Raw genomic sequence first — 25,209 nt, forward strand, 5'->3', positions numbered from 1 at the left:
AGCACAGGTTAGGATTAGTTGTAAATACTTAATTTCATCTCATGCCCAAACTGATCCCTCTGCACATTATAATTAGCAATTAACACATTCCTTCAGTTGTTCTGTTGCTTAATCTCATAGCCAGTAGGATGGGCAGAAAAGTACATTGACTTTCAAGTATATTGCTTGAAGGCTGTTTATGAAACTTTAATGCAGCAACTGGGCACATTTACAATATAAAAAATTCAAAGAGATTTTTGTCACTTTTCATCTCTAAGCTGCACATAGTTAAGACCTGGCTTTGGTCAGTTCTGTTCCTGGTGTGACTATTTGCCTGCTTTTAAAACATGTTCAAAAATAGGCATCTTTGCACAATGTGCCCAAAATAAATTTGAATGACAACTTTTTGCTGCATGCTGTAGTATAGCAACAAGAGCAGCAGATGCATGGGAACACCACCACCACCTGCAAGTTCCCTCCAACTTTCACCCTGACTTGGAACAATAATTCCTTCACCTGTATCACCGGTATCCAGGCTGTATCAAAAGCCTGGATCTCCCTCCCTAACACCATTGTGGGTGTACCTACACCACATGGACTGTAGCAGTTCAACCTCCATCTTCTCAAGGGAAATTAGGGTTGGGCAACAAATATTGACCTATCTAGCAAGGTTTGCAAACCATTAATGAATTTTTAAAAAAGGTAACAATAACTAAAAGGTCCAGACCTATTAAGATCTACTTTATTTATGAAGCTCTTAGAAATGGGGAATAATTGCAGCATATGGCAGGTGCTGCTTTAACATTGTATCTGTTTCCAGCTGTATGTCGACTACAAACCTACTTCATATTGCTCGTTAGCCAGGAGCATGTTGTTAGTCAAATGACCATAGTGCATACCGTTTATGTTAGCGCAATGTGGACGTATGGATTGTTGAAGAATGAAGGAGAAACAAACTAAAAAAGTTTACAATGAAATCAAAGACATTGAAAGTCCATTAGACTTTGAAAGCCTTCTTTATGGTCTCCAGCAAGATTGGGTTTGGGGAGAAAGAGATTTTGTTAATTTAACAGAATTCAAACTGCCAGATTAAAAACCCATCTGGCCCTTGTTCCAGGCATGCGAATCTACCATCCCTCCCCTGTCTGGCCCACCTGTGTATCCAGTCTCCTGTCACATGCTTGATTCCAGATTGGTTGGCAAGCCAGTCAGTTGTAAACCTATTGCTAGGAAAAGAAAACTCTATTGCCATCTCATTAGAAGGCCTCATTAGGGCAACAGGCCTGAAAAGTAATGTGGCCTCGCCCATCTAATCACGTCCCAAGAAGAAACAAAGTCCATATCAAAACCACTATATACTCAGTACTTCTATGCAGACTGATAATTTAAATAAACCCAGGCACTAGTTAGTATAGCAAATTAGTAACTTTAAATAAATCTCTGTTCCTCACATTGCTAGCCAGGTAAGTTCCAAAAAACACCACCCCATTTGTGTGCCTGGTAGCTAGTGCTACATGCCAACATACTCTGGGGCCTCTGTGTGAGTCTTTCAAAGCTGGAGAACTAGTGTTAAACCAATACAACTACCAGCAGCTTGCTAGATATAAGGCGCTTGGATTTCGTAACGTTGGAAGGAGGAAACTCAGGAAAAATGAGAAAAATGTTTAGAGTTATACATGTCGCTTGATCAAAGTTTACTGAAAATTCTAACAGTAGCTTGGGTTTCTTTTTGTTTATTTGTTCACAGGGTGTGGGCATCGCTGGCTAGGTCAGCATTTATTGCCCATATCCCTAATTGCCCTTGAGGTGATGCTGGTGTGCCGCCTTCTTGAATCGTTACAATTCACATGCTATAGATACACACACACTACTATTAGGAAGGGAGTGCCAAGATTTTGACCCAGTGACAGTGAAAGAATGGGGATATAGTTTGTATTATTACTTCTCACCTGTTGGGAAATACCTCAGAATGTTTTTATCTGGAACTAATGAAAAAAAAAGTCAGTTTGACCCCTCCTGTACTGACATGTTGTACAACCTTATCTTTCATTTCACATCTGTATAGATGGCCCTGCACCTGTGTAGGTGACAGTTATAAAATATAATTGGGAAAAATGCTTAGTTCATAGTCTTTAAGAATTTAGATATAAGTTTCTTCTGGTTCGGAATAAAGCTTGTAGTGCTGAATCAGTTTTGAAACTGAATGAACAGAGCAAATGATTCTTAGGAGAATATCTAAACTGCCATTATGCTGATTAAATTTATCATGTTTAATGGATTTTACTTCATGAAGTCAATGGTATTCAGTATGCTCAGCAGATATTAAGAGGTAGTGCCAATCTCAGTGCCTAACACCAGCAGGATTTGTGGCAGTGTGCAACATAATAAACATAAAGTACTCATAACCAACAAAGCTATGAAACGTTAATCAGTTCAAGACAAGGAAGGTGGTTCAGGAACCCCCCCCCCCACCCCCCTCACAGATGACCATGACTTTTGTCAGCCTTAATTGCATATGTTTTGTCAGTTCTCTACCACACCAGCAGGTGGAGTCATTTGTTAATGCTGTCCTACTGGTTCATCATCATATAGCAGACAATAGTATTGAAAAGGATGGATGTGATGAAGTAGCCATTTTGAATGAAAAGACTGGGTAAATAACATTTGCCACATACTGCAATAGGAAGCTGGTTCCCTTCCAAAAGACAACAAAATAATATAAAATGCACATATTTTGTCCAAATTTGAACAAGAAATCCCTACCTTGCATCTGTCTTCAATTTTTACTGAAGGATGTGAATTTACCTATCTGTCCCAACTCTCACTTCTAGCTAATTATAAAGATTTTTTCTTCCCTTCACAAAAATTTGTACAGCAACAGGTTTACAATTAAAGGAAGATTCACTGGTAGAAGCTAACAGCAGTGTGAATGAACATGAAGAAAAAGTGAAAAGACTAAAGCGTTTTAATGTAATGTGTTATATTTTATTGCAGGGCACAGGCAAAAACTTGAAGACCAGTCAAAACCAGGCACACTTTTCTCAGATCGCCTAAGTGAATTGGAACGTTACCGCCAGACAGCCATGAGGGTTGGTCCTTCAACGCCCAGCCCTCGACCTCTTGGAGTGCCCACCCACTTCAGCCCGCAAGCTCAAACACAGATGCAGGGTAAGTGGAACATAAATGTGCCTTTGGGAACAACTCTGGGAAATGCTTGCAAACAGTCAAAAATTAAAATATTTCCGTACAATGATGCATCATAAAATCAATTAATATAGGGAGTAAGCATGGTTACAAGTTACAATAAACACTTCTTTTTGTTTTGGTCGTGAGAAGCTTTTGACATTCCTGTGCGGTGAGTTCAAGTTTTCTTCCTGCATCCAAGTCCCCTATTTTCAGCGTAGCTTAATCCATGCCCAGATTCACATACGCTTCTTGTGACAGCATTTTATCTAACTTTGTAGAATCCGTGTAAAAAATACTTCTGATAAATGCAGAACTGGACTACGTGTGCAGTATTTGTAAAATGCTCCAGTTAAGTATTGCCGGTGAAAGCAGCGTAGAGCCCCCTACAGTACATTGTTCCTATCAGACTTCAGACCATGTAGTTACTGAACTGAACAACAGCACATTGCATCACTGAAAATGCACAGTAAACCCATTGTTCTCTATGATATACATCAGCGCTATATCACATATTATTGATGACTCCCTGGTAGAAAAACAGTATTATTATAGCACAGGTCTGTTGTCAGTTCTGGCAAAAATATATAATTTATGGTTCTCGGATTATTAAAGCTCACAAAATAACTTCATTCCAATTCACCATCTACTATAACCTGTGTTCATATTACATAGAGAGGTTTACTGCATCACAGCGCAATTTGCATCATATTTGTTCAAAGTTATTTACCTAACACTTGAATAATACTTTGAATAATACCTTGGTGTCAAAAAGCTTTTGGAGTTCAAAGCAACGCAAAGCTGATCACATTATTGGTAGTTTCTGTTCTATCCACTTGTTGTTATATTGCAGACACCTGCATTTTAGCACATTAAAACAAAACAATTTAGGAATCACAGAATCTCACAGTGCAGAAGAGGACCATCAAGTCTGCACCGCCACGTGAGAAACACCTGACCTACCTACCTAATCCCATTTTACAAGCACTTGGCCCATAGCCTTGAATGTTACGACATGCCAAGTGCTCATCCAGGTAGTTTTTAAAGAACGTGAGGCAACCCGCCTCCACCACTCTCCCAGGCAGCGCATTCCAGACCAAATGAAAATCTTTTTCTTCCATTCTGTAACCCACAAGAACTTTTCATGACAACGAATCAACAAAATAAATTTATTCCCCTTTCTTTGAGAAGGAATTTCTATTTAGAGTTTAGTGCCGTATTTTGGTGTATGGTCTCATGAAAAATGACAAATAGTATTAAAAAGTGATGTCAAGAATGGGATATAAATCAGAATTGGCAGGGAGATGTATGGCCCGGACAGTGTAGATGAACAGGTGTCTAATCCAACCAGAGAATTTCGACAAAAACAGCTCCCCTATTTCATTTGGTCCTCTAGAAATCAAGTTAGAAGCATCTTGTTTATCTCCTCTTAATCCAAGCCTAGAATCTGCAATCTCCCAATTAATGAACTACTTTTGACCTAAAACTAGTTTAGAACCCAATTCTACAGCTGCAGTGCACGCAGATTAAAGTTAATTTGGACCTGAAAGAATAACTTCTTAGTTTTGGCATTTTACTAGACAGATTTCCTGCCATTGCCACTTTTGCTGCATATTTATGATGTCATATGCAAATACTGTGATGGTTTAATGACACAAATGGCATCCGTGTGTATGCATCATATCCAAACTAAACTGAAAAGCAGTCCTCATGACCACTTGTGGTTAGTTGTTATATAATTCCTGCCCTTAGCCTGTTTTCATGCACAGGTCTCAATATTCCTTATGCAATAATCTTTCACAATTATAAAATACAAAATTTCCTGAAAGAATAAGCTAAGCAGCATTAATGGACTTATGGGACAGCGTAACTGTTGATCTTGAGATATATTTGTAATGGAATGCTTGCTTGACTACTCATGCCCTTGTCCATGTTGCTGCTCTCATACTGCCAGTAATGTACTCCCACGCATGCATTTTTACTTAACAACAAACACACCCACTTTAGTGCGTTTCCAGTCAAAACAATTAGACTGGAAGGTGGAGATCAGACCAATTCCTTTTTACATAAAAAAACAAACACACAGCATTCCCTCTGTGAAGCAAAGCAAGCCCAGAATGGAAAAAGGAAAAATCCTTTTCATATAAACCCAACCAAACTGAGGAGGCAGAGTGTGCTGGCAGATCCTTCCCATTCACCCCTTCTTTTGTAATGTTATGAAAATAAACGTCACAAAGAATTATAATGTGACTTAGAATTTCATGTAAATAGGAACAAAGAAAATCAAACAAATGTCCTCTGATGTGGTTCTTAATATGGAACACCTGCTTTCATACTAACTGGATGGTTGGTTAAGATACTTTGGCTGCCTAATATTCAAATCTCTCTGCCACATGTGCCAAGTGTGTTTTCTTGATCAGTTTGAGAGAATAGATTCTATAAGGGAGATAAAAAAAATTGAACAAGCTTCTTGCCAAGTGATCATAGACCAGAACTGATAGTGGTCATGGAGAAGTGAGCTGTATATAGATCATCCTACCATCCACGGTCCTGGTGAAAGGTAACTCTGATAGGCAATAAAGGAAACAAAGCCTGGGGGAGGGTGGGGGGGTGGGAGCGGAGTGGTGTTGGGGACGGGGAGGTTAGCTGTTGTATATTTTATATCTCGGAGCAATGCCAAGTTGACACCAGTTCTATGTGTGCACCGGGTTTTAGTCAGTGCTTTAAAATGTCTACTCCATGCCTACAGCTCGGGCTTCCAGCTTTTTCTACAGTTTGTTTCATTTTCTCTGAGTCCACACCTAGGCTTAACCAATCAAGTACAGTGAGCTTGGATCAGTCACCAAACTCTCATAATAAAAAGCACAATTGAAAACTATAGAAAGAACAGATATTAAAGCTGCACAATAAAATCTTCCAAGGAGAGAGGAAAATGTAGAATGTTTTCTTTATCTGTAGCCTGCCAATTGGTCTCCAAAGAATGACAAAGTTTTCTGGAACTATATAGTGCTCTGTTCAGATCACATCTTAAGAACTGCTTACTGTTCTGGTCACTGAGATAGGAAGATAGCTAAGTACTGGAAAGGAGCCTTGAGACTGATCTCCAGTGTCACAGGCCAGAGTCATGAGGAAAGAAAGTAGAAACCCGTGCATTTTATACTTTAAAAGTGACCTTAAAGGTATACAAGCTGATACATGATATGGAAAAAAGATATTTCAAAGTAAACCATGACATTAGGACAAGTGGACACAAATTCAAAACAGTCAGCAAGTTTCTTTTACTTCAAGGAGTGGTTACAGGGAACGGAGTTCTGTGTTAGGTAGTGAAATGGAAAACCCTGGAATCTTTTAGGGAGTCTTTCTGGACAAATGAGCTTCAATGGGCCCAATAGGCTTCTTCACCTTTGTGGAGCTTTCAGCTTTATGCTTTGGTTTGAAAAAGATAATAGGCTAGAAATAGTTGTTGTCAATCTTAGCAGTTAAGATATTTATGTGGTGTATCTCTGTCCATTATTTTAACTGAGGTGTGAACCCTTGCTTGTTTAAAGAGGCCAACAGCTGCTTTAAGATGATGGGCAGAAGAATAGCAAGCAAGTGTATTGTCCACTCATTATGCCAAAAGTAATTTGTGGCCTCTATGGATTACATTTTAATTGGCAGAGTGTGTTTTAGGTGCTGCCCCCAAACCAAAAATACAAACAGTGTGCAGTTATGGAAACTCAAAAGAACAGCCAGGACTGTGATCTTATTAAAAAACAGACTAAAATCTACATAGATTGCAACTCATAATAATGATTACATTACACTCAACTCCAGCGAGACAGGAATTAAAAAACATCAGACCATTTGAGCCATTTTCCACAAATCCAATTTCAGGGTTCTTTCTCTGATTTTTTTTTTATTAGATCCAGTTTCTGTTATTAATTATGCTTACTTGTCACCTTGGAGTAATACTGTACCTCCAAAGGACATTGCATCTATTTTCAGGTCTTTTACACTTTTGAGGTCTGAATGTGGTTACAGCATGGCTAACTATCATGGGCTGAGCATATTGTCAAATTGTCAGAGCTATTTTCAGCAAGTAAACAATGCTGAAAGCCATTAGTACCAATAGTCTGCATCTGACTACCCTACTTGACTTTATACAGCACCATTCTGCCCTGATACAGGTAACACCTCTCACAAATGATGTATGAAAATAGATAGACAGATGGACAGACAGATCAATTACCCATTTATGAAGTGCCTTTCATGACTTCAGCAGATCCCACAGCAATTCATTTCCAGTGAAGTACTTTTGATGTGTAATCACAGTTGTAGCATAGGAAAGGTTAATTTACACACAGCAAGCTCACACAAACAAAGAAATAATGACTAGATGATCTATTTTAGTGTTGCTTATCGAGAGAAAATGTTGGCCAGAACACTGGGGAGAACTCATCTGCTCTTAGTTGAAAAAATGCAATGGAATCTTCTATGTCCACTTGAGAGGGAGGGAGGGGGCTTTAGTTTAACACCTCACTGGAAGACAGCACCTCATCCAAAAGACAGGGCAGCACTCACTCAGTGCTGCAGTAGATGGTCAGCTGTGATAAGTCAAGACACTAGAGTGGGACTTGAACCCACAGCCCTATGACTCGGCGATGCGTGCCACTGCTATAGTAATCAGGCTGATATTTGAAGTGGTACCAAAAGCATCCGCTTCTACTAAAAAAATAGTCACAGCAAAGGACATAAATAAGTGCAGCACCCAAAATTCAATGGATCGTGCCTTCATACCAGGAACTGGGAAGTTTTATTTTAGACTATTCCAGATTTACAATATCCCAGAATATCGATTCTCTAACTCGGAACTTTGCTTGCTATCTGATTCCACAGTTTCATTTGATTCTGTATGGAAAGGCTGCCTGGAACAAAATCAAATAAAATAGAACCCATCGGAAATTAAAAATGAAAATCAGCCTGGGCCGAAGCTGGGGCTAACTTCTAACCACACTTGTTACTTTGTATGGTTACTTCAAATAATAACTGCGGGTGGTGTTGATAATAGAATGTAGTACCCTAAAATTATTTTGCCAAACAAATGAACATAACCTGCCATCAAGGGAACATGTGGAGAGTTCTTTATTTGCAATTGTATAGAAATCTGCTCCAGCACTGCCCAGATACCCAACTAAAGGAGGACAAGGTCAAGTGGCTAAGTAGTGGTAGATAGTTTGGAAAAAAGGAGAAGTTTGAGGGTTAAGTGGCAATGGAGGAGGTAGCTGTTTGACAATGAGTGGCAGAAGAAGGACAATAGGATGTGAGGTTAAGTGTGAGTGAGTGGCTGTGCAGCATCATATTGAGACATTGTGCTGAGGTTGTGACATTTTACTGCCCACACTGCTGTTGCATAACAACAAATTAGAAATTTCAAAAGTGGAACTCCAGCAATGTGCTAACTCACTATCCTCAATTGTGGTTGCAAACAGATGTGAAGGCCCATTTGGAAAAGTGAGTGTCCGGCCTGCTATGAAGATAAGGTTTTGTTGTGTACTGAGTAAGACTAGGACATGTTCAACTGCAGACAGGCATTACTGAACTAATTTGATTTACACCTTCCCAGCAGAGTGGGCAATATAACAAAATGCTCAGATATTACAATAAACTACATTCCCACCTCACTTAAAAAAAATACTTTTATATTAAAATGTAAAATGGTACGTGTACATAATTTCCTAAAATACAATATGACCAAACCAACATCAACAATACCTGAAAATTTGACAGGTTGGGGTGCGTACTTGTTTTTACTGTAAGCACAACCAAAACATATATGACTGATACTGCAGAATAATTTACATGTTAACAAATGTTTTTCCTCAACATCAGTATGCATTTAACAAAAATATCATTCGATAAGAAATAATGAAAAGAACAACTTTTTTCTTTTTCCTTCCTATATACTTTCACTTAACTTATCTGGAATCTCTCTCTTTCTGTGTGGGTATCTCCTTCCATTTCTATTGGCTTGACTTTGCTCTCTTAATGTTTCTGACTGTGCCAAATCTTTGACTTTGACTACCAATACCACATAATGGTTGGGACTGTAACATCAATTGATTCGCCTTAGTCAAATATTCTGTAATACTGACAAACTTTTGGTTTCCTCAGTCTTGCATGCTGTCTGGATATAATCAACTTTCCCAAAGGCCTAGCACTTTGACTGGAAATGATATTTAAATGGTTGGTGGCTACCATGGCAATGGTAACATCTAAATTTCTGAGTCTAGAACTGTGAACTTGGCTGCTGTGAGCTGGATCTTGTTGAAATCTGGTGTACCGCCCATGCTGGCTCAGGCAGAGAACTTCCTTGCACACTGCAACTCTCTCTTTCTGCCATTTCCATTGCTGTGGCCTCATCACAGGTCTCTTTCCAAGTTAGCTTATTGCTTTTGCCCAAAATCTTAGCCTGGATTTTATTGTTTTTTAGACCTCCTGCAAATGTGTCTCTAAGGTTGATTAAGTTCACGCCATACCCACAATGGCGAGAGTGTATCTTCAGTTCAAGAATGTAATCTGCAACAGGCTCACTTGGCAACTTTCAATGCAATCTCATTCTCAGTCATGCCATGAGTCCAGAATCTCATTAATTCTAGCATATTCTATGGTACTGGGGTCTTGCAGGCAACACTGGATTGACACCACCCCAAAAGCTTCTGGCCGCATTTTGATGAAGAAAACATTTACTTTATTCTCATTTCCTATTTTATTCATTTTCGGCCAAATGTGTAACCTTCATTCCTAATTACACCTGTCCTCTTTGTTCGGGTTGAATTCCCCCGTTGTCCCCAAATATGCCTTCAATGCCATTTTTTTTCAGTTACATACAGCAATGGCTCACTGTGTACGTGATCACAACAATGTTCAATGTACACAATCTTTCAAATTGTTCAAACTTCCTCAAAATCAACTATCAGAGTTCCAAAAATGTGACACAATCTTCTTCAGGTCTTAATTTCTCAAATGAAACGTAATGTAAAAGAAAATTCCATCCCAGCTTTATCGTCATCTTTTTGTTGTGTATTGAACTAAGCAAGACTAGCTCAGCTGCAGGCAGCTATTATCGAATTAACTTTATTAACACCTGCACAGTGGAGGGGACAGCAGAGAGGGCAACAAAAAAAGAAATGCTCAGATCGAGCAACAGGTTTATATGCTGTTGTTACACTGGAACTTAAGTGCAGAATGGAATCCTATGCTAGAAAATGTCCCATTTTAGGAGGAACAAAAACAGAAAATGCTGGAAAAACTCAGCCGGTCTGACAGCATCTGTGGGGGGAGAAACAGAGTTAATGTTTCAGTCTGTATGGCCCTTCTTCAGAGCTAAAGAGAATTAGAAACGAGATGAAATTTATACTGTTTAAGGGGAGTGGAGCAGGCGAAGCTGGATAGAAGGCCAGTGATAGGTAGGGGTAAAGGAGAGATTGACAAAGATGTTGTGAACAAAAAGGACAAAGGGAATGTTAATGGTAGTGGTAAGGGCTCAAAAAGATGCTGATAGTGGCAAAGGTAAGAAAGCAGAATGTGATAATAGCAGGACAAGGGTAAGCACTCTGAAAAGAACAACATGAACAAGCAATAGATGGCCCTTGTCGGGGTGGGGTGGGGGGGGGGAAGGTCAGTGATGGCAAAAAAGGATGGAGAATGAGATAAAAAGGGGAATAAAAAAGGGGTTAGAACAATGAATAAAAATGAAAATAAATAAAAATAATTTAAAAAATAAAAATAAGCGGATAAAAAATAAAAATGAATTTTGAAAAAAGGGATTAAAAAAGGGGGTGAAGATAGAGGGGAGAGTTCATGGTCTGAAGTTGTTGAACTCAATGTTAGGAGGAACCTTGGTCAGGCAGGACTGGCAAACTGAGCGATTCTGGTGTGGATGTGTGTGACTTTCAGAATTTTCCATTCTAAGAGAGCCTGCTGCAAAATGTATAGAGCAATAACTGAGGTTGGTTAAATTGGTACCTGGTAGAGCACAGTCACAGGAACGTGCAAAATACATCTCCAGGGAGGCCACCCACACTAAAAAATATGGTTGGAATAAACAGTAAAGCTACTGTGCCTGCAGTGGACATGTAAACTGCTGTGCACACAGACTCAAAGCAGGCACAGTGTAGTGACTGGAAGGGAAACTTTAACTCTTATGTCTAGCATACACCAGCAGAGGCTAGAGTTAAAACCAGAATGTGTCCATTTTCACCCCGTGGCACCCACCCCCAGGCAGACTCTGCATATATTTATGCAAATCAGAGTCCATATTGTGCACAGGAACCCAGTGACTTTTTAAATACTGAGTGAGTAGGGCTCCTACAATGGCTACCTCATTTAGTGAAACAGACTGAATGAGGCCACATTGAAACTTTCCCTTGTGGGGCTAAAGAGAGCAGGAATATTCTCCTCTAGGCTTGATGAGGAAAGTCTGGGCCTCACTGGTCCTTTCTCACTTGAGAGATGCCTGTGAAACCACCTGTACTAAAATAGCAAAGGACTGTCATTCTATGGCATTCATCCACTAATATTGCAACAACACTTTTTAGAGTTGTGTTTTAATGGTTAAGAGATCAGATCAAGGAAGAATTGTAAAGTGGATGGGCACTTGGAGCAGATGAAGATACAGTGCAATAGGATCACTTTTGTATGGCCCCAATAAAGAGTTGGCACAGACATGATGGACCAAACCTTGTAAACTTCTTTGGTCTCATGAATTTGTAGTAGTTAACAGAGCAATCTTCCCTTTGCAGGCATTTTTGCAAATGGCTCATTTTTAAAGAATCACAGTCAAAATATATCTTTGAATCAGTGAGGTTTAACACAAGAAATTCCCAGACATTGGGCTGCATATTACAGGGGGGGTGGACGGCTCACCCCCACCCCCCACTCCCTCCACACACACACACATATACACACACACACACACACAACCAAACCCCCAAAAAGCCAACTCACTTCACACCAACCACCCCGCAGCCATAAGGCACTCTGAGTGAGTTAAGTAGCCACCGGTGGGACTTGCGTTGCTCACCGGGGAGGAATTCCCACCCTCGGGAGCTGCCAGCCAATCAGATTTTGGTGAGCAGGCTGGTAGGAAGAAAGGAGAGGGTATTGCCCCTTGATGAGCTAAAGGCACTCCCCGAAGACAGTATCCTCTTGCCGCCCTTTTGAATGTTTTTTGTAAAACTGACCTGACCACTTCTGCCTGACTGCCCACACCAACCATGTTATGGCGTGGGCAGTGTATTATTAGGGTCAATTGGCTTGTTAACCAGCTCAACTGACCCATGATTATTTATTTAAATTTGGCAGGTGGGCTGCCAAGTTTAACACCTGACTATCTAATAATGTTATGGGGGTGAGCTCGGGAGTGGGCAGGCAGGTGGTGGGATTGGCACCTGCCCTATTTTACATGCCTCATCACCAAAATCATGCCCAGCAAGGGGGGAGTTGTGGGGGGGGGGGGGGGCATGTAAAATCCAGCGCGTTGTATTACTCGAGAACTGTCTTCTCACAAATTGTTAATCACGCTTATGTACATGTTGTCAGGAATCATGTTCCTTTTTTATGACATACCCGATGATTGATGAATGTGTCTGTCACTCCATGAATCAGGCAGGCAGCAAGGTTTAATGTTTGTTCATCCCAATAAAATGAAAGAATAGTGACATTTGCTTAATAACCCAGGGAAAGAGAGATATTCTTTCACAGTTAGTGCATGTTTAAAATCTAACAGCTTCATGAAAATGAAAGCAAAATACTGCGGATGCCGGAAATCTGAAATAAAAATAGAAAATGCTGGAAAAACTCAGCAGGTCTGGCAGCATCTGTGGAGACAGAAACAGTTAGTGTTTTGAGTCCGTACGACTCTCATACGGATTTGAAGCGTTAACTCTGTTTCCCTCTCCACAGATGTTGCCAGACCTGCTGAGTTTTTCCAGCATTTTCTGTTCTAACAGCTGCATAGTTCGACCAAAAGCAGAGACATTTAAAAATCCTTAGAGCTTTTTAAAAGCAGATCAATGAAATGTTACTTGCAATCCCTACACACAACCTCCCCCCCACCCCCTGCATACACTCCTCTCCTGTCCAAATATTTACTGCACAATTCAAGTTACACTCACTTAAAATTAGAATGGAAATGAAGCTCTTTCTCCTTCTCAGGATAATTTTTCTTCTGTCTCATGCAAAACAAAGTGGGTTAAGACACTACAGTCATCTCTGGAACCTTAGCTTGAATTGAACCAAAGCAGAGGATATATTCACCACCTCTAACTAACTGGTGGCCGTACAAGCACTGTCTTCTCACCTCCGGAACCTCAGTTTGAACGTATCCTCAAAAGTAGGGCTACGGTAAACTGGAGAGCATCCTAAATACTGTTTGTTCGCCTCTGAGACCTTGGAAATTAGGGATGGAAAGTCTTTTTCTCTCCTAAGTAAAATGAGCTAGTAAGTACTTGCAGTGCTAAAGTGATAAACTGGGGGACCAAAGTTTAAGTCTTGTTCTTGACTGGCATTTGGCCTCAGGCTTGCCGCAAGAGAATGTGCCAATTCTGACCGGTCAGCCAGGCGAGATTTGGGTGGAGAATGTGCTCCACTCACATCCTGCTCAAGGACATGTGCCGATGTATTGCCTACAGAGCAGCATTAACAGAGGGTATGGAAATTCTATAACCTGCTCTTTTTCTTTCTTTTGAAAAAGATACTGCATGTGCCTGTGTTTCTCAGTGCGTACACGTGTGCGCGTGCGCAAGTGAAAGAGCCTGCCCAAACAGTCATTTCCGTTCTCATTGCACAAATGTTCCCTCAAATTAAACATTTACTAGGACTAAAGTAACATAAGAAGATTCAAACGAAAAATGAATACGGCTTGAATGTTTAACTGGGTGGGAGCCAAAGCAGTGGAATTAGTTGCCTGACTAAACTCAAAAAGTTATTTCCACAAAATGGGCCACTGACCAATGTGGTTAGGTTACAGTTACCATTATGTTAATAAGTCCAGGTATTTATCTCTTAGGTTGTGTGTAATTCATGTGTGTGCCGTGACCTGGTCAGAAACAAAAAATCTGCCAGTGCTGGGGTCCGACTCATTGCTTTAATTTTAGGTCTCTTTGTGCTCAAACAAGCAATTGTTATCATCTATCATCTCCCTCTAATCTGAGACTACACTGAAAAGCTGTATTTTTTTTATTGGCTTTTAAGAAAGAGCTTTGTGGTGAAGGGCAGTTTCAACTCAATTTATTTATCAGCAGAATTACCTACTTCCATCAAACAAGATCAGTGCATTTTGAGAAATTGGCAGTTCTTTATCATCAAAAGATATCACCAAATGTAAATTTGAAACGAAATGATTTCAGAAACTAATGTAAAGCAAAATACTGCAGATGCTGGAAATCTGAAACAAAAACAAAAAGAGCTGGAAAAACTCAGCAGGTCTGACAGCATCTGTGGCGAGGAACACAGTTAACGTTTCGAGTCTGTATGGCTCTTCATCAGAACTAAAGAAATATAGAAATGTGGTGAAATATAAGATGGTTGAGGGGGTGGGACAGCCTTCTGGACTTAACATTGAGTTCAACAACTTCAGATCATGAACTCTCTTCTCCATCCCTACCCCCTTTTTCCAATAATTTATATTTTTTAAATATATTTTTCTTTTCCCACCTATTTTTAAATTTATTTCGATCTATCATTTTATCTCCACCTTTTAGCCCATTTCAATCCCTTCCCCCCACCCCACCCCCACTAGGGCCATCTGCCACTTCTTTGTCCTGCTTTCTACCCTTGATGTCACCATTAGTACATTCCTCAGCTAATATCACCACTCTCAACACCCCTTTGTCCTTTTGTCTACGACATCTTTGGCAATCTCTTCTTTGCCTCCACCTATCACTGGCCCTCTATCCAGCTCTACCTGTCCCACCCCCCTCATCCAGCTTATATTTCGCCTCATTTCTATATTTCTTTAGTTCTGATGAAGAGTCATATGGACTCAAAACATTAACTGTATTCCTCTCCGCTGATACTGTCAGACCTGCTGAGTTTTTCCAGCTATTTTTTTGTTTCAGAAACTAGTGAGTCAGTTTGGCAAAGCTCACTGAACTGGTGTGTGTTGGTAATGTGATTTATTTACAAAATTCGCCTTGCGTTTCTGTTGATGACAGTAGTTTCCAGAGTTGCATAGTGCTGAATGAATGGCTGCCTTTGGAATGACTGTTTGTGTGATTGCATCACTGCAGAATATTTCAGAGAACCAGTGAATAAAATACTGGAAATGTACAAGATTGTCAGGATCTCCATAAGATATGAAACATGGAAACATAATGAATGGGAAACAATGACATGAAAAGTTGTCAGGTCTGTGGAACTCTGAAGTGATTGATCCAGACTAACATGTGGCAAAACAATCTGGTTTGGCAACCATATATTACTTATTTCTATAGCACCCTTAACATAATGAAATGTCCCAAGATGCTTCACAGGAGCATTATTAAACAAAGTATGACATTGACCCACATGAGGAGATATTGGTTCAGGTGACCAAAAATTTGGTCAAAGAGATGGGTTTTAAGAAGATTCTTAAGGGAGGGAAATGAGGTAGAGAAGCAGAGATGGGTAGGGAAGGAATTCCAGAGCTTGAGGCCGAGGAAACTGAAGGCACAGCCAATGACTATTAATGGTGGGGTGACTAAAATTAGGGATGAGCAAGAGGCCAGTTATCTTGTAGGGTTGTAGGCTGGGGGAGGTTTTTGTTATTCTATTTAGATTAGGAATCTAGTAATATCCTCCCTTTCTCTGGATAACTTGCCATAGCGACTATGGTAACAATTAGAGAGCAGGTCAATGACCTGTTTAAGTAACAAATCCTGCCCACAGCAGAGAATATTTCATGCATCCCCACAGGGTGGAGAAATTGGTGAGTGAGTCATCCCAGGCTGTTCTTGCACAACTACTGTATATACACCAGGGAATGGCTCACAGAACAGAGTGAGCTAAACAAAAACGTAAAATTGGAACGAGGGAGAGGTAAATTCATTTAAAAACAAATAAACCCTGTTGGTTTTGTAAAACACATTGCCTGCACGTGGGTGCTAAATCAAAGATGAAAGACTTCACTGTAATTCATTGTTTCTTGCAGTTTAGCATTTGATTACTGAGAGCAGTAATTTTCTTTAAATTACTGTCTCACACCTAACAGTCCACCCTAAAATTCAGACTTGATATCATCATTTAATTATAATGTTGTAAACCATCTCAAGTATGCTGATTAACAGTCTGCCCCTGTAGCATATTGTGTGCATGCCAGAAGAGTCAGACTGAGGTGCTGGCATACTTGACAGGAATTATAGCTTTATCCGAGAATGGCACCTCAGGAGCTCAGTTTCTTGCAGTGCACAAACAGCCGGCCTGTTTTTTTTAAACTGATCAGGAGGAGTTGCTACACCTTCTTCTAAAAAAATTGTTGCCCTGTAGAAAGTACTGCTGTGGAAATATTGCTAAAATCTGATTTAAGTACATCAGCTGAGCCATAGTTTATGTGTTTTACTTGCACTGTAAAAGATTCACTGTTGTCAGATGAAAAGTCTTTACAAAAATGTTTTGGCATTGAATTATATTAGATGATGTTATTTCCAATAGCTCCATGACCAGACTTTGCCAGCTAACCTTAGTAATCATATTGACCAGTCGTGCTCTCTCACCATCCTCTCTGCATGTGTGCTGGCCCTGGTAATGCTAAGCAAATGTGCAGAGATATTGGTTGCAACACTGTGGCTCCATTTCACTCCTTGTAAATATGGCTACCTGCCTGGACCTTGGGAACACAAAATTTACTTGAGTGATTTTACTACTTGCCCAGGTGGGGGTGATTCCTCACCAGACTTATTTTATGTGGAACCTTTGGCTTGATTCTGGTATGCTGCGAGTGAAACTACTCTGTGGCTGCTCTATATAATGTAAATAGAAATGCAGCTAATAGCTTGAGGCAGTACTTTCAAGTATTATCAGTTCCTGAAGCCATAGACTTCAGTAAATCACATTGCATTTTTCTACTGTTCACCTGCTGTATTAACCACATTTCCGCCATACAATGCTAGTAAACGTGCTGCACAAAAGAAACCATCTCAGGGTCATTTTAACCTAGCGAGGTAAACAGGCAGCTCACAGGACCAGGTAGAACACAGGTTTTACAGCCCGCTCATTGATTTCAGTGAAGAGTAAAATTGTATGGGCACCTGAAGCCATCAGTTTCCCAATGAAGTTAGATTTAAATTACCTCATTGACCTCCAATACAATAACAATGAACACAGAACTCTCTGTCAAAGTTCAGTAATGGGTACATTTGCCTTTTTGCATCCATACATCTACAATACTTTATTTTTATTGCTATGTCAATCTGGAGACAAAAATCACCTGAGAAGTAGGTGGGGTTGAAGTGTTGTAATCTCAGTTTTGGTTTTCCATGGAATCCAGATGATGAAAATTGAATACTTCAGATTTCTGGAGTTGATGCAATTGCGGAGGCTGGGCTGGCAGCAGCCCAGATTATTCTTCAGGACTCCAGAGGAGCAGGAGTGGTCCTCCTGGTCCAACAAAAATCATTTTAAACTGACTGGTATTGGTCCTCCAGTTGACTGTACCACACTGCTGTCTCTCAAAGTGGCAAAGTCCTATGAGCATCATACAATCCTAATTGGCATATTAAAAACACCTATCACCTGAAACAGGTGAGTACTCCATCCAGGCTCGTCTCAGGATTGGAGTGGGATTGGGACAGTAAATTTCTCTGTAATTTTCAGGCAGTATACTTAAAATCTGGAAACCAGTAAGAAATCCAGTCTATGGCAGAAAATGGACAAGTATATAGGTTCGGTCCTTTAGAAAATAAAAAAAGAAGCATGTTGAGATATAAAATTGTATGATATAAGAAATAGCCACTAGTTTAAAAACAGTCACATTAATAAGCTGACATATTTTGGTGAAGTTGTTGTGGCCTATTTGGAATCATTCCAGAGCGACAGCATACACAGATTCTGCAGAATGAGAGTCCTGTTGTAGTTGTGTAAGCCATTCCACATGGAAAATCATTGGAGTCAAGGGGTTTCCAGCAGTACATAGTCTGTTGCTTGGCTTTGTGACTCAGCGCTTTGGCTGGGTACTTTCCTGTTTGGGTTTAGCAGCCCTTCATTGACCAGTAGCATTGCTCAACATTGAAGCAGTTTCTGATTGTTTATGCAGAGGTCTGTACTCACAAGGCTTTTATTCAGCAGCAGGTTATAATATAATATGAGCGTGTTTATACTTTCTTTTGAATGATGCAGCTGGATTTTACAATCGCTTCCAAATGGTGCTGCACTGAACACAAACAATTCCAGATTTAAAAAATAAGGAGCCCTTGAGTATATACACAGTTCAGTGAATTAATCTTTTACTCCTTCATTTCTTCTGTTTTGACTTCATCTTTTTAAATTTAAATGTTTTATGCTCATAAATAAGTCAAAATATCTCAAAGGCATTTTAGGAGTTTTTTTCAAATGCAGTCACTATTGTATTTTAGGGAAATGCGACAGTCTAATTGCTCCCAGCATGGTCCCACAAACAACAATGGTGTAAATGACCAGTGACATTGATTGAGGGATTAAAAATTGGCCAACATGCTGGGAGAACTTCCCTGCTCTTCTTTGAATGGTACCATGGGATCTTTTTCACCCTTCTGAGGGGGCCTCAAGGGTATCGGTTTAATTGTAAATCAGTGTAAAGTATAGCTTCCCCAACAATGTTATAAGAATGCTAGACTTGAAATGCCAATATCATATAATGACCGTTCAAACATTTACTTTGATTTCCTTTTCCCTTAGGCACCTCTGACATCAGCCCATTTGCAGACCCTCGCCAATTTGAACGCCAGTTTCCTGGACTATCTTCGCTTACAGAATCCCGCTTTTCAGATCCTCGCATGAACTATCCCGGCGCTATGTCTGCTGCTGCCTTCACCTACTCCACCACTCCATCCACAGGCGGCATTGGGGGTATCAGCATGACAGGTATGGCAGCCACAGCCCGCTACCATACCTACCTGCCACCCCCTTATCCTGGATCAGCCCAGAACCAAAGTGGACCCTTTCAGACCGGTGTCTCACCATATCATCTCTACTATGGCACCTCTGCTGGATCATACCAATTTTCCATGGTTGCAGGAGGAGAGCGCTCACCAACCAGAATGCTGCCTTCTTGCACCAGTGCATCTAGTGGAAGCACACTTATGAATCCCAATTTGGCCAATCAGAATGATGTTGTGGATGCTGATGGTAGCCAAAGCAATTCTCCAACAGCAATGACCACCACAGGACGAATGGACGAATCAGTCTGGAGGCCTTATTAGAAAGCCAAAGATGTATGAGCAACAGTAATTATTCAAAAATTTAAACCTTATCTCTGTATACATTAATTCTAGCTGTAGCTGAGAGAATAGTGGAAAGAAAATATCCTAATATGTCCATGTACAGAATGTGATTTTTGGTTAAAGGTACTTATTGTATATACGTATTGTCAAATGGTGAGCCATGGTGGAAAATAATCAGTTCACCTTATAGTGGCCAAATACCCACCAAGTCAAAATGACTTCCAACCAAAGATGATGACCATCATATTTCAAAAACAACAAACAGATTGGCATGGGTTGGATATAATTAACATTTTAGCATCTCACAACCATCATTTGTTGGTCAATTGCAGTTATATAATTGTGATTGGCCACGTGGATACTGGATTGTTTTCTGCTATGGTGGGACCATAACGTAGTGTTTCAGCACTTGTGTTTTTAAACTGAATTGAAGTGACAGTATATTCTCTTAGCCTGCACAAAATTGCCACAGCGACTATCAAAAATATGATAGGCCTCTTTTAATTGACTACTGTGTAAAGATTAGAAGAATCTTGTAGTCACGCCTCCGCTCTTTAGAACATGCACAAATACTTGTGTATTTTATCAGAGCCATGCTGAAGTTCCCATGAAGACCAAAAAACAGAAAATAGGGGCCACAAGACATTATCTAGTGACGGTTGAGTAAACTTTGGAGAATTGTATTTTGATGTTATTGTCCATGTTACTTTTTAAAATGAGGCAGTGGTGCACGAGCCAAATGATTATATAAGCATTAGACGTTCATATTCTGAAGTCATCCAAGCCCAGGTACTTCAGTTTACAGCCTGTGTGTGATGGACGAGTACCAAACCAGAAACTTTGGTCCGAACCAAAGGACGCACTTGGAAATGTTTCTGAAACCCATGTATTGTATTGTATTTGTGTAAGAAATGTTTTGGAACTGTAATTTGGCATACTTAAAGATACCTACTTACATCTTTGTTCCTCAATGGGCAGGGTTGTACTCATGAAATAACTGTGGATTTTGGTTTTTGGTTTTACTGCACTCCTTAGAGCAAGCTGTGTATGCTGATTTAGGACACACTCTTTTTAGCTGAAATAGTGCATTCTATACTGGCAGAAATTAATAATTTTAATATTTGAGTTAATCACCACCAATGAGCTGCAAATGTCTTTATGTCCATATTACATTTATAAGTAGCAAAATATTTCTTTATATTTACCACTGAATTGACAAAAACTTGATATATGCTTAGGTGGATCCAGGAGTAGATTACAGTCCAATTAATTATTTCACTCACCGTGAACTGTAACTTAAATTGCACGAAGACACACAGTGCTACCAATCAGCTGGTGAAATTCTTTAAATAGTTGGTGAATTTGTGATAATTATGTGCTCTTATGGATATAACAGGGTGACAATTTAATGGCACATTACTTGAGATTGTCTCTATCCTATAAGCCCTTGCATGGCTAATGTGCATGTGTAGTATGTATTCCAAAAGCAGTGTTACAATGAAGCTTTCAGTTGGTCATCCATACTTTACACTCAGTAGCCAGCGAATGGTTGCAGCTTTCAACAAAAAATTAATTGATCAAAATGTAAAGTACTTTTTCAAATAATAATTTGTGGTCATTTCACCAGATTTTTGATTACACAAAAGTGTAAAGTATTGCTATTCATTGAAGAAAAAGCAATACTTCTGATTAAGATGATTTTTTAAAAAAGTACACTGCAGTCTTGGTTATCCAGAATAATCCTTATTGAACAGACCAGTAAATGGCAAACATTGCCTAAACAAGTTGAGGTTTCTTGAGAGCTACCTTTATTTTCGCATTGTTTTCTATTATACTGGCTGTGTTCCATTTAGCTCCATGTTTCAAAAGACATCCCGCCATCTTTTTATACTCAGTATAAATGATAGCATGAGGAAAGCTTCCAGTTTCTTTGCCTAATGGACTAATTTTCTTCAACATTCTGAAGGTGTGTAGTGGCTACCCGAAATTGCCCTGTAAAACATTGATGCATAGAAATACTTTCCAATTAAACTATAATGTAAATAGCCACTGGCAGCCTAGAAAATATATCATCGTTTGTACACATCACTAGGCCCTTTACCAATAATGTGGCTGTGGATCTGTTCTATCAGGGATTATTTGGATAATTAAGGTGAAAAATTGGAAGCTTTGTTGCACCTGTGTTTTGAAATCATCCAGTCATAGTTGGGGAATTAAAATCTAACAAAAGCTTTAAAAGGAAATCGCTTTATTCTAGATTCTCGATTATTTTTGGTTCATCAAAAGGTTCTCACACTAACAATGAATAAGATTTTCTTTATGAATGTCTGGCTTAAAATCCAAGTTGATTAAATCAATATTTCTATGCCTTTGTAAGCAATTTTTAACGTCAAATATAAGTTGCCAATCTTTCAATTTTTCAGCACACAAGATGGTGTCTTTTAAATCCTCAGTTAGGTACATTTTAATGTCGTCAGGTATGGAACATGCAACTTTCATGATTGCAGTATCTCTCTGAACCTTCAAAGATTAAGTCTTAGGAATTCAATAAGGTAATAGTGCACATTCAGATAAGACACAGATGCCACTACAAAGTCTCTCTACCAATTGCATGCTATGGATAATGCTGCTTCATGACAACCTAAGCCTGGATACTTAGTCATATGTGGAGAGCAGGGAAGATCTCACTTAAGTGCAAGTAGATTTTAAAAGGTTTTACAGGCTGAACAATAAACAGTATCCCATTGTTCCTTATTCCTTAAGCATGGATCTAGACTGGGACAACACTTGCTAAAGTGTACATTTTAAACACGTGAAAGCTATTTTGACATCTAAGATGTTATTACAAGTAATAAGTTCACCCACAGATGTTATTTGGTTGACATAAAGCAATACCCTTTTAGCCAATGGTTTGTATTACAAACCTCTGGTATAAATATATTTATTTTCCAAAAAGAGAAGCAAAATATAATCTTATTGAATACAGCCTTGTAGTTTCAGGAGGTCCAAAGCCTCTTTGAAAAAAAACAGTGCCAGCTTAACTTTTTCCGGCTTATCTCTTTTAAGCGTAAAGTCTCCTTTGTAATTTATTTATTAAGAGTGGGAGCTGGAAGCTGTCCACATACAGACATTTATATTTCTGTACAGATGTATCTTATTTGGATTAAGCAGTAGCACTTATACAAGGGTGTCGGGTTACACGCTTTTAAGTTTGTGTCAGTACGATTCCATCCTATTTAATAATTGAATATATTTGTTTTTCAAAAGATTAATTATCTGCCAAGCTGGGCTTTTTAGAAGATTGGAATATTATTTTTTTTCTTACTAGAGAAGTGACAATTCTATGCTAAGCTGTGAGTTTAGGCTGCAGGCAGCAACCTGGAAAGCAAAGTACCATATTAATTTGTTCAGATGTATCAAATGTTGCAAACTTGATCCTCACAAGGGTTTTCCAGTTAGCTCAATACATTGAGTCACATTGGGGGCATGGGATAGGAAATCCCTTGTTTGGTAATGGCCAATAGCCCATTGAGCCATTAAGAAAAATCTGGTAGCCAAAGGCATGGCCATTTAACAAGCAGTCAAATCAAGTTTAAAGCAGCTGCCCATTTTGGCCACTTTCCGTTATCCTTATTTGGTGACCAGCATCTAACGGTTGCTAACAACTGCCAGGCCACAGTTTCTTCAACCCCACCCCTACTCCACTGTGACTGGAAATGTGATAAAATCAGCCACAGAGTTGAAGAAATATTTGGATTAGAAGCTACAGGACAGGTGTTTAGATAATCTCACAGGTCATCGGTACCTGAGAAATGTGATGACCGTTACAGTGGATATGGGGGGGGTGGACTGAGAAATCAAAGTTTTCTTCAGTGGTTCAGTTCCATCCGAACAAGACAGACATCTTATAGAACCCAGCACCGGCATCAAGCCAACAAAGCAGAATCATATATATGTCCAACAAAAATATCATATGCACTAATAATTTTTTTGGATCCCAATTTGAGTTTGTAATTTTTTGATATCACTGAATATTTGCCTAGAACTTGCTATTACCTTGAGCCAAAAGTATAGATCTCTCCAAAATATCTATATTGAGTTTGGCTTGCTTTCTAGGCCTGGTTCCCAATGTATACCCCTACCAATGAAGGTCAATGAAGGTATCTTCTTTTCTAGGGGAGGAGAGGTAATGATGTATAATTCTATGATTTTTTTTAATTAAACATTTAGTTTTGACCTAGACTTCCGTGCTTGAAGATATTGGCCTAAAAAAAATTGAGGAGAATCCAATTCTGTAAGATAAACATTTTCCGTGCGTAAATGTACATTCTTATAAACATAGCAAAACAATGAAATGCTTGCGATATATTACCGTATGCAACTAAACTGCTGCCTGTTTTGTGTTAAAAGTATACTTCCTCAAGTCAATTCTGTCCCTGCTATATGCTTTGGCTGTATGAAATAATTGCTTTATTCTAACATTAATAAAAATGAAAAGAAACTCTGCCTTTAAAACTGCTTTTGATGGTTTGATATTGTAAAATAACTTAAAAAATATTGTTGAAATGGAATTACTGTACTTAGATTATATTCAGTCAAGATGTTTTTCATTTTGTTCTCTTGATTAATCACTGGATTTAAGGCTTGTGCTTCAATAAAAATGGCCTTTTTCTGATATAATAATTTCAGTCTAAGTGTTTGAATTAACACTCTTGGCCTTGTTAGAGCATTGTGTACCTTTCTCCTTTGGTTTTCCAGTGCTGCTTAACTAGCCAGATGAGTCAATTTCTGGCACAGGTTTGATGGGCTGAATGGCCTTGTTCTGTGCTGTATGATTCTATGAATCTGGGTAATAAATTTTCTTTTACAGGTACCATCAATACCATTACATTTTCAGTCAAATTGAAGGTTTGTTTCAGGGATTGGGGGATGGGGTAATGGTTTTGATCCACTTATTTCCAATCTCTTTGAATACTTTATCTTAAAATCTTTTACTATTAGGTGGTAATCTGGCAAGTCTCCTAGTCATAAACTGAATGTGCTGAGGACTGGGACTCCTATCTCTGGCCTTTATAGTGCCACGTTGCTGAAAATAGTGAACTGTCCTGAAGTTTGGTACTTCATGGACCAAAGCAGTTTTTTGTCCTAACAATTTTTTCCCCAGATACGTTGTTTTAAAGTCTTGTAATATTTGACAAAGATAACTGAAATTATTTTTATTTGGACCTTTATTTCTAGCATTTGTTTCAATAATAGAAGGACACCTGTTTATAAAGACTTGTCAACAGTTCTAAATGTAGCTGGTTGCTACAGCCAAGTTCCTCTTTCTATTCAAGAGTCCAATCGAGTTTACAGCACAGGAACAGGCCATTCAGCCCAAATGCTGTATGCTAGCATTTATGCTTCACGTGAGCCTCCTCCCAATCCTTTTCATCTAACCCTATCAACGTATCCTTCCATTCCTTTCTCCCTCATGTATTTATCTAGCTTCCCCTTAAAAGCATCTATTCTATTTGCCTCAACTATTCTCTGTGGCAATGTGTTCCACATTCTAACCACTCTCTGGGCAAAGAAGTTTCTCTTGAATTCCCTATTGCAGTTATTTGTGACT

General features: G+C 39.3%; 1 protein-coding gene across 1 annotated transcript in view; it reads left to right on the plus strand.

Annotated features, from left to right (window-relative positions):
* The window catches only part of runx3 (RUNX family transcription factor 3), a 152,212-nt gene extending 127,957 nt beyond the window's left edge, over positions 1 to 24,255 (plus strand). The window contains exons 7-8 of the mRNA XM_041212871.1: positions 2,974 to 3,147; positions 19,054 to 24,255. Coding sequence (XP_041068805.1) covers positions 2,974 to 3,147; positions 19,054 to 19,577 — 698 coding nt within the window. The 3' untranslated portion in view covers positions 19,578 to 24,255. The remainder of the gene's footprint in view (positions 1 to 2,973; positions 3,148 to 19,053) is intronic.
* Positions 24,256 to 25,209: the final 954 nt, after the last annotated feature.

This window comes from Carcharodon carcharias, chromosome 19, assembly GCF_017639515.1.
Source record: "Carcharodon carcharias isolate sCarCar2 chromosome 19, sCarCar2.pri, whole genome shotgun sequence".
NCBI classification, from domain to species: domain Eukaryota; kingdom Metazoa; phylum Chordata; class Chondrichthyes; order Lamniformes; family Lamnidae; genus Carcharodon; species Carcharodon carcharias.